Source organism: Aegilops tauschii, chromosome 6 (assembly GCF_002575655.3).
Source record: "Aegilops tauschii subsp. strangulata cultivar AL8/78 chromosome 6, Aet v6.0, whole genome shotgun sequence".
NCBI lineage: Eukaryota > Viridiplantae > Streptophyta > Magnoliopsida > Poales > Poaceae > Aegilops > Aegilops tauschii.
In genome coordinates, this window is record NC_053040.3 from 491,893,362 (window position 1) to 491,903,974 (window position 10,613).

At 46.3% G+C, this 10,613-nt stretch overlaps 1 protein-coding gene across 2 annotated transcripts; it reads left to right on the top strand.

The window, feature by feature from the left end:
* Positions 1-3,899: 3,899 nt before the first annotated feature.
* On the top strand, positions 3,900-8,556 carry LOC109779203 (taxadien-5-alpha-ol O-acetyltransferase). Of its 2 annotated transcripts, none has more exons than XM_040393176.3 (3): positions 3,900-5,283; positions 5,642-6,644; positions 7,782-8,556. In XM_040393176.3, exons 2-3 carry the CDS (start codon positions 6,018-6,020, stop codon positions 8,163-8,165), a joined length of 1,011 nt encoding a protein of 336 aa, XP_040249110.1. In that variant the 5' UTR covers positions 3,900-5,283; positions 5,642-6,017; the 3' UTR covers positions 8,166-8,556. The 2 variants fall into 2 exon arrangements, with proteins under 2 accessions (XP_040249110.1, XP_073358760.1); XM_073502659.1 differs by having other exon boundaries at positions 4,700-5,283; positions 6,099-6,644.
* The last annotated feature ends 2,057 nt before the right edge of the window (positions 8,557-10,613 follow it).

Genomic DNA, 10,613 nt, shown 5'->3' on the forward strand with positions numbered 1-10,613 from the left:
CTTGGTTTCAGTTTTGTCGACAAGAGAACGAAAAAGGATTGTTGGAGAAAGCTTATGGGACATTTCATTCTACCTCCGGAATACAACAAAGTGGATGAATTCGGTAACGAGGTTCCGGGTGGACGTCAGAGGAGGAGGCTAGTTAAAGAGTTCGCTCTTCAGAAGATGGGCGAAGCATTCCGGAACTTCAAGAAAAATTTAACCCGTGACTATGTCAACAAGGGCAAGACTCCGGATTTCAATGGACAGCATGAGAAACTGAAAGATGATTGGCCAGAATTTGTGAGGCAAAAGCAATCGGAGCATTTCAAGGAAATATCGAAAAAAAATAAGGATAATGCGAGTAAGAAAAAGTTCCATCATATTATGGGGCCAGGAGGATACCGCCTTTCGGAGCCTAGGTGGCAGAAGATGGAGGAGGACCTGAGGGTGCGAGGAATCCCTCTAGGTACAGAGGGATGGGACCCAAGGGCCAAAAGCTAGTGGTACGGGCATGGGGGATCGCTAGACCCGGAGACAGGGGTGTGTGTTCACCGGTAGAGACAGTTTGCTCCCACCCAAGCCCTTATTGACGCAATGACCCAAGCTCAAGAGGGCTTGATCAAGTTCAACAGAGAGAAAGACGCACTGACAACAGCCCTCGGGAATGATGAACATGGAGGACGTGTACGAGGCAAAGGCAAAGTTCCGTGGAAAGTAGGGTTTTCCCAGGACAATGACCCGTACTGTTACAGAAGCCGTAAGAGAAAGACGGACCGGGATGCAGATCTTATGACGAAGTTTGCATCGGAACTCCATGAGTTGAAGCAGACCGTGCATGAACTAGTAAAAGAAAAATCGGCTGCAGGGCCGCATGAAGATCATGAAGCGGATCGCGGAAGCCAGCAGCGGAGAAGCAGCGTGGCTTCCACGGATGCCCCGCCTGGTGCTAATGCACTGATGATCGAGATTCGTGCACCGGAGCCTCACTACCCCGTGGATGATGTAAAGGAGATGAAAGAATGTGATCTGCATTATCCCGTGGGGAACGTTTCCACGAAGGTAGCTAGCGGCAGTGCTTTACCCTGTACACCTGGAGCACTCCACCACAACAACCCCATTGCATATGGCTATGCTCGTGTCACGGTGGAAGACATAGTCCAAGGGTTTGAGGACCTGGAGATTGACAAACCTACACCCGAAGGGGAGAGAAGACTTGGAGATGTCAAGCGCCAGATCATTCTATGGAAAAAGAAGTACATAGTGTTTCCAGGCGAGGCGCCAAGGCTAGCAAGTCCACCCCCTCCGATGGTGGTGGTGGTGGTGGTGGTTCACCTACACCTCCTTCACGCCATTCGACGCCGTCCCCCGATCCACAACCTCCGGCGGGTACGACGCCCCCCAATCCTCCTCCGGCGGGTACGACCCCCCCAATCCACCTCCGGCGAAGAAGCAGAAGCAGGCGGACAGCAAGGAAACCCGCTCCTGGACTATTAACCCGGACCCTTATGTACCTAAGACCACAAGGGCACCGGAGCCATCACTGAAGCCTCTCCTCCCAAGGCCTTGGGAACTTAGTGAAGCTGAAACCAAATTGGCCGCGTCTGCTGATTATGAGAAATGGAAGGCGGATATGAAGGCGATAAAAGAGCCTGAGCCCAAGCAAGTATTCACTGAGAAGCAAAAGAAGTGGGCTAAGGATTTTTTGACGACACCGTCCCAAGCCGAGCTGAATATGCCTGACGACTATGGACATGAACTTCGTAGGCAAGCAAAAATATTGAAGGAGGAGAAAGAAGAAAGTAAAAAAAGCGGGAAACAAGTTGACCAGCTCGGGATGCAGAAGAAACAATCGATCCCCCCGCTCATAGTGAAAGCCGGTCCGGAAGAGGACCCCGAGATCATAGCAGCTGCGGCAGCACTTGGATTGACTGTAGCGAGTGCCATGAAACAAGCGTCCGAGGTGGGTTTGACTCTTCGTGCCTTCTTAGGCCTTGAGGATGCGCCAGTATGTGAGATAGCATTACAATATGTGCGGAATGGGCCTCTCGTCGAGCCTGCGCGGGAAAAGAGTCTACCACCACAAATGCGAAATCTGCTACGTTGGTACAAGCAATTCATAACATGGGCCGACAAAGAATATGTTTATGCGGATGTTACAGATGAGCATCACACCAAATGGTACTCTGTACAAGTTCATATGAGTGAATTGTTCCAGCTGTTCAATCTGCGCGACCTCGACAAATCTATGCTGAGTTGCTACGTTCTGTAAGTGATTTATTTCAACCTCATCTCGTTCTTCATTGCCTGCACTATATATATATATATTGTCCTAACTATATTGTTGCGTACGCTATTATGCAGATTGAAGATTTGGGAATGCAAAATAAGAAACATCCATGATGTTGGGTTCATTGACCCACATATCGTTAATGGACATGTGTTACAACATCACCCCGAAGACGTGGAGAAAGACTTGTACAAGTTTCTTAGAAAGCATCAACTCAAAAGTCATATTCTATTTCCTTACCATTTTGGGTGAGTGTTTCTCTCTTGTGCCCATTCTCTTTTGTTTACTCCATGCATGGTATGTCTAATCGATGAGTTATGCATGACTGTGCATGTAACGTGTCCGCAGGTTCCACTGGATTCTGCTAAATATTGAACTTCACACCTCCAGAGTTCTAATCATGGACTCTATGGATTCGGATCCAAAGCGTTGGGCCGACATGAGAAAAATGCTGCAAAAGTAATTATTTTCAATCATTTGAGCTCTATATCGATCGGTCTCTTTCGTTCATTTCCTAATATAAAGTAACTAATAACTCCCTTGTTCATTTAATTTTCTTTGCCCTCTAGGGTTTGGAGACGGTTCTCAGAAGAAATTGTCGGTGAATTCAAACATGAGCTAGATCTCAGAAGGTTAGTTAATGTGGATAAGCAGCCACCGGGGACCAATCTATGTGGATACTATGTTTGTGAGAACATCCGGAGACACACCTCTGAGCGGAAGGCATCGGATAGCGTGCGGAATGCGACGGATAACTTGCGGAGGAGGCTTAGTCCAGAAGCTCGCTTCCGACCAATTCAAGAAGAATTAGTAGGATTTTTCATGAGGGAAGTCATCAAGCCTAAAGGAGAACACTATACCGAGGACGAAGAAATTTATATGCATACCCGAGATTGAAACTTGTTCGAAGTTGTATATGGTCATCCATCCTAATTGTGTATGGAAACTTGTTCGAAGTTGTATATGGTCACCCGAGATTGAATATATATTATATATTCCTCTTGAATTCTTCTTGTTTGAAATTTCATATGCATGTATATAGTAGCATAGAATATGTGTACTGAAACTTCATCAAAATTAAAATAAAACACAAAATAAAATATAAAAGAAATAAAACACTCCAAATTAAAAAGAAACCAGGTTTAGGGGGGCTAAAACCCTAAACCTGCGGAGGAGGCCTTTAGTCCCGGTTGGCCACGAGAACCGGGACTAAAGGTCCTCCGCACCGACGGACCACGGGCGCCCACGTGGACGGGCCTTTAGTCCCGGTCAGCCACAAGAACCGGGACTAAAGCCTTTAGTCGCGGTCCGTAAGAGGCGCGACTAGGGGGGGTCTTTAGTCGCGCATATTTAGTCCCGGTTGCACAGCCGGGACTAAAGGCTGTTGCGAACCGGGACTAAAGGGCTTTTTTCTACCAATGACTGCACCACCAATCTACCACCAACCTTGACAGTTGGTGGTGTCTGGGACCTGCGACTGTGAGTGAAGCTGTACCAATACTAAATGATTGTGTTGTAGTGTCTAAACAAGTGGTACGAGAGTGCTGAGTGCTGGGGAACAAAGATCTGTGGTGCTATGGTGCAAAATTTTCTTGGACTAATGAATGCGGTGGATGAGTGGCTAGCAATTATGTTTAGTTAATGTGAAAGCGTATGTTGAGACGCATCGCTGTCGATCCATCGACATAGAATTAATCGATGATTATGAAGTTTAAACTAACTAGATTTTTCGAGGTAGAATTAAACTTCGTCCTATATTGTCCAGAGAAAACATGTGTTGTTAGGGGAGGTGTTGTCAAGTGCGCTGTTGAATATTGGCTTTCGGAGGGCGATGACTGGAAGTGGACGACATGGTTGCACTTGGTCCATCGGTTGATGTCGATGCACCTAACACTGGATTAGATATGTTGCAGTGGAAGTTGCGTACCTTAGGGTCCTTAATTTAAGTTAAGTTGATGACTCTGATCTCATGAACGATAATGGTCACTGTCGCAATAACTTTATTTGGAAACTAGTGCAGTTGAAACTTAAGAATGTTGACTGATACTTGTGCCGAAGCGTTGTTTTAACTAAAGACAACTTGGTCAAACATCACATAATGGCAGTAAGAAGTGTTGTTTTTGTGACGGCGAGAAAGCAATCTAGCATTTGTTCCATTCATGCCCGTTTGCCCGCATGGTGTGTCAGGTACCGTTTGAGGCTTTTAACCTATCACCTGCAACTAGTATTGCGAACTTGTTCAGGAATTGGTTGGCAATGGTTTGTAGACCACTTAAGGTCAAATTCGGGTCGGAGTGTGTGCTTTATATTGGGCTATATGAATATGTCTTAATCATATTGTGTTTAACAACAACAACAAATTAAATTACTTGCTGGTTATCCTGTCAACAAAAAGTTCATATTGTGTTTAACAATACAAATTTCTTGAAGGTTATCGTGTCCGCTATGTTCTAGATCCATATGTGGACCTCACTTCAACGTGTGGAGTTGCGGGATTCTCATGTTTCTGGGTGCAACCACTTGGAGCTGGTAACCAAGTCTATGTTCAATCGGTTTGGAAGATAGTCCAGCAATAGCATTGAAGCTGCATAGGTGTATTATGTAATTTCCATTGATATTGCCGAAGCCTTGTTGTTTTACATTTATTATTACTTTTTGTATGACTTGATATATACAATAAAATATGATTTTATGCATCAATTGATGCAGAGGACATGCATTATTTTCTTTTTCAAAATGAATAGTTCTGAACTATAGAAGAGCTCAAGAAAGCATACTTTCCCAGTTCCAGCGAGCACAATAGAGCCAGCATGTAATCCATTACTAGACCCAAACTAGATTGATGTGCATGTGGTTTCATTGTTTGCAGGGGGCAGGAGAGGTTGGAATTCCTCTACGAGTCAGGGTTGGGTGTCAGTAATGGGATCTCAGATGGATTCCAAGCACTGCATCAACCTGGCCCGGCGGCAGTTGTCGCCTCCTCCTCTGCTCCAACGATTGCTGGATCTCCCAAGGTATCTCGGCTGTTCCTTATCTCCCTGGTGAATCTTGTCCATTGTCTTTGTGGATTTGCACGTATACCTACACAATTGTAAAATAAATATCAGTGTTGCCTGTGTGAATTGTATTGTTTTTTCTTTACTTTTGAAAATAGAGATACTTGTTTGGTGGTTTCATATTGAATTGTACTATAGAAATGAGCACAATAGTTTCAATGAGCACATACAGAAATGTGGGAAACTAGATTTAATGGACCATGTTGGTTGGGGGTCTGTATGGTTGATTGTGTCCTAAATGAAGTCCAACACAAAATAAAACTACTAATTAGAGTGGGATTGTGGGACACTTGATTTCATGGTTGATTGCATGCAGGGATTGCACGCTTCATGTCATTCTTACTAGGACAAAGGTTGCTACATGCAAATAAAGCTCTATGATTGATGATGTTTAAAGAGAAGCCACCAGTGATAGTTGTTGCACGTTTCATTCAGTGGGCATACTGACCAACAAGGTGGAGAAAGACATGCACATGCAAGCGAGATGATGAAATTAATCATTTAGAATGCTGTGTCATTTCATTTTATTTTCAAGCTTGACAATATGCGTTAATATGTTTTTTAACAAAAAATCAAGGGTGTTAATTGAACAGTTTTGAAGTGAGGGAATTAAAAAAAAATTGCAAGTTTTTTCCCTCCATTCTTCATTCTAGGTATTTCTCTTTGTATCTTTTACTGAAACTAAGGTAGACATGCATGACCGCAATAAAATTATTTTTACACTATCAGGTGGCAAAGCCCGTATAATAAATAGGAGACCTCCTCTGTTCCAGACATCCCTAAGTAGTACAACAACTATACCCTTGGGCGAGCTGCGATACCCACCACACACCGGCGAGCCGCACGCAGCCGACCGAGCTCCAAAAATGGCAGCCACGCCAGCGACACCACAGGTGCACATCGAGTCCATACAGACGGGCTTGCCGACTCGCGCCATTGAGCCAGACAGGACGCGCCACATCGCCGTGACCGCGCCGCCACTCCCGGAGACCGCGCTGCAGTGGCGCCTCCGCGTGGTGCTGTACTACAGCGCCGATGACGCGCCGTGGGAGGAAGGTATATGGGTAAGGGAGTCGCTGGGCGAGGCGCTGTGCTTCTTCCCGGAGATGGCGGGCAGGCTCCGGCGCCGGGCCGACGGGGACGGGTCGTGGGAGGTGAAGCTGAACGACGCAGGGGTGAGGTTCCAGCAGGCGACGGTGGAGATGAGCATGGAGGCTTTCCTGGCGGACAAGGACCGGGCGCGGAAGGAAGCCGCGCTGGCGCCGTGGGTCGACGTGAGCGCCGAGGATCCTGATATGTGCTCGCTCCTCTTCATGCAGGTATTTGCACGCGCATTGGGATACTTGCGAAGTTTCTGATTTTTCTTCTTCTTGAATTTGGTCAGTTTCTCAACTTTTAGATCAACGTCTAACCATTATATCATTCTCAAACACTCCCACCGTCCTATATTAATTTTCGCTCAAACTGATATATCTAGTACTAAAATACATTGAAATACATCATGATTTACAAAAGTAGACACTAACAACTTGCTAAATTTGCACACTTCATTTGGATGTCCAAAAACTTTAATAGTAAGAATTAGCTAAAAGATTTATGATGAAATGTGTTACCCATTTCAATTAAAGCCACATAAAAGAGTTCGATACAATTCAAGAGAGGTTGCCTTTAAAAAATATGAAGCCTCTCAATTACCGTAAAACATTAGTATCTGAACTCTAAACCAACCTCACTCACACCACAGCTACACACACGGATTGAGCTTCTGTGACTTAATTGCATCTGCCTTTGGGTGTATGATATGTTGGGCCCAGCTGTCATGCCCCAAAGACAGGTACAGTAAGTCATTGAAGCTGCGTCCACATACACCTAGTTCGTCAGTTAGGCCTACAAACTTCAGTGTGGATTTTTGAGACATGGGTCTGTGCACGTCTGTTTGAATAAAAAATATAACTAATAAATTATATGTCTTTTGCCACAAACATAGTATAGCATATTCAAATTGCGCTACAAATAGAATTGATTTAGTACAATACACAGTTGAGTGGACATGTTCATGAGTGACAGTTGGTTTATACTAAAATCTTTTTTTAACACATTATTGACGCAAGCGCTCATACATACGCACATACACTCACCCTTATGTATGGACGCGCACACATCCTACCTCTATGAGCATCTTCGAGAGAGGGAGCCAGCATATCATCTTAAGATTTACGAAGTCACTATAGGCTTCATCGTCGACGGGAACGTCCCCTCCAACTGAAAGCGCATCGCCGGAAATTCTAAAATAAATCCAGAAATAATGCGAGCACCAGGATTATACTCCACTGTAAAGAGTAATAGTACTCTAGTAATAACGTAGTAATATTAAATACGAGTACTTCTGTTTAGCCAAAAAAAAACAAGTGCATGCATTTTGATGCCCTGAAGCCCTGATCCCCTGTCCACTACAGCTGAATCGATTCCAGGACGGGGGATACGCCATGGGAGTGAGCTGCACGGTGCTGCTGTGTGACCCGCTGTCGCTGGCGAGGTTCCTCCTCACCTGGGCGCGCACGCACAAGGAGATCAAGGAGCAAAACAAGCTCGTCCTCAGGCCGATGATGCAGTACATGGCATACTTCGAGCGGCCGGAGATCTGCTCCAAGCGCAACAGGTCCTTCCCCATCGACAATGTCGCCGCCGACGGTGTCCACGCCCAGACCGTGCTCTTCAGGACCACTGCCGGCGCCGCGACCGGCGACCTCCGCACGCTCGCTGCGGCATGTATCGACCAGGCGAGCAAGGAGCTCGAGGTGGACAGGGTGTCGCGGTTCACGCTCGTCGTCGCCCCCTGAGACTCCGCCCGTGGAGCGACGATCGTCGAGACGTCGCTCACGGCGGATGGCCTGAAGAAGGGTGGCGCCGGCCATGCGCTGGAAGCCGCGGGGTGGAGCGAGCTGAGGCTGGAGGAGGTGACTCTCAGGGACGTCAACCCCGTGCATGTGTCGTACAGAATTGTGGCGGGCGGAGACGAAGGGCTCGTCGTCGTTATGCCTGACGGCGATGGTTTCCTCGTCACGGCGACTATTCCGAAGTAGACGCTGCCAGACGAAATGATTTACTTCAAGGATTGTTATTCAGTGAACTCAGATAAGCAAATGTCGACTCACAAAACCATGTTTACTAGATGATCTCCCATACGTTACTGTGGACAATATTGCCTAAAATTAGTGTTTTACTCTGCAATTTGACTCTCTTAAAAGGATTAGCAAAATCAATGAATAAATGATTGTTATTTGACAACAATACTTAAGAATGATACATGACTATAACGGTACACGGGTAAGTAAGATCGATCCTCCGAGTGCAGCGATTCGGTGCCCAGGCTCATCTGCACCTGATCAGAAAAAAATTTCAAAACAAATACTAGAAAATTTCCAAAAATTCCAAAAAAAATTTCCATGGTAGAAAATTTATTGCGTGAGGTTCGCTCCAAATATTAACTCATTTGGACATCTGAGTAAGTCTCAGCAAAAAAGACAAATCGGGTCAAAACAGTACATGAACAGTAAATTGTTTTACAGACCCCGAAATTTTCTTTTTTGCCGAGAGTTGTTCAGTTGTCCAAATCATATAAAAATTGGGTCGGACCCCATGCACCAAATTGTCTACCATGGGAATTTTTTTTGAAATATTTTTAGTATTTTTTCGAATTTTTTATTCAACACGGGTGCAGATGAGCCCGAGCTCAGAAAAGGATTTTCGCGATCCTCCTACTTACTCACTCCATTTTTATATACAAGGTCACTATGAAATATACGTTTTACATCAATACAAAGCCACCAACAGTACTATAACTTGTTTAATACTTGCATGCATGCAGTCATAACGACACTAGCTACTTCCTTCACTCAGTTTCCTTGCATGCATGTTGCATATTAATGATCCCGGTAAACATAAAGAAAAGTTGGCTTGTCAAATATGCATTAAATTTTAGTTTGGTATCTGTAATTTGAGTTTGTGGCCTTGTATATAAAAATGGAGGAGGACATTTATTCAAAGTTTGGACAACAAACAAGAGGATTATGTGGCCATTTACTTGTGGAACCAACTGATTTAAAGCTCCAATATATAGGCCACCACCTCCGCTTCTCCTGCAAGGGAAGAATACTTCCGAGCTACAACTAAAAAATTGACTGTGTGTTATCTCCAACAAAACTCCCGAGTACATTTACTTTGATCCATACCACAATCAGGAGGTAAACAAATGTCATTAGCTGGAGGTAAGCAAATCTCATTAGTCTAATAGAATAATGAGGCTTCACCATCTAAATATGTTGGGGTCGCCCCCCGGGCGACTCGGGGGCAATCAGATCTTTCGCCGTGCCACCTCCCCTCATCCCCCTCCCTCCCTCGCCGCCGCCGGAGTTGGCCATCGGCAAAGCCCGCGCAGGCACCGGGGAAGGTGGCAGCGGGGATCTCGGTGCCCGGATCAATCCCGTCGGCCTACGGACCGGAATATCGCATCGGTAGCCTGCGGATCCTTGGGCGGCGACCCTTCCGGCAAGGCGGCGGCGTCCGGCGGCTAGCGATGTCTGCAGGCGAAGGTGGCCAGCGTGCTCGGCCACGCGAGCAGTGGGTCGCTGGTGGAGTCTGGCCGTGACGCGGTGCTCTGTTGCGTCAGATCTGGAGGTTCCGCTTTGTCTTGCTGCCTCTCTTGTCGTCTCGGTGATTTGCGGCTGTAGGATCCGGCGATGGTGGGCCCTAGTGCACTAGTAGAAAAAGGGTCCACTAGTAGAAAACTGGGCTTTGGTCATAGGGCAATATTCACATTAGTCCCGGTTCAGTCACGAACCGGGACTAATGTGAGCATTGGTCCCGATTCGTGCGGCCAGGGGCCTGCCGGGCCTCGTGGGGGCATTGGTCCCGGTTCGTCCGGCCCCTTTGGTCCCGGTTGGTGGGACAAACCGGGACCAATGGGCCTCGCTCCTGGCCCACCACCATTGGTCCCGGTTGCTGGCTTGAACTGGGACCAGAGGCTCACCCTTTAGTCCCGGTTCATACCACAAACCGGGACTAAAGGGTTGGTCCTAGTTGCGGTCAGAGTTTAGTCCCACCTCGCCAACCGAAGGGCGCTCACACCGGTTTATAAGCCCGTCCCTCTCTGCCTTGTTGAGCCCCTCTCAAAGTGAAAATAGATGCCCTTATACAGGGAATTTGACCTAAATTCAGAGTAAATTTCTTTGAATTTCATAGAAATTTATTATGAATTTAGGTTGAATTTTCTCTATAGGCGCATCTAT

Bases quoted from the DNA above. Each gene is read 5' to 3' on its own strand.
- LOC109779203 (XM_040393176.3), top strand. From the start codon at position 6,018: ATGCATGACCGCAATAAAATTATTTTTACACTATCAGGTGGCAAAGCC. The intron at 6,645-7,781 runs GTATTTGCACGC...TGTCCACTACAG, and splicing joins GCTCGCTCCTCTTCATGCAG to CTGAATCGATTCCAGGACGG.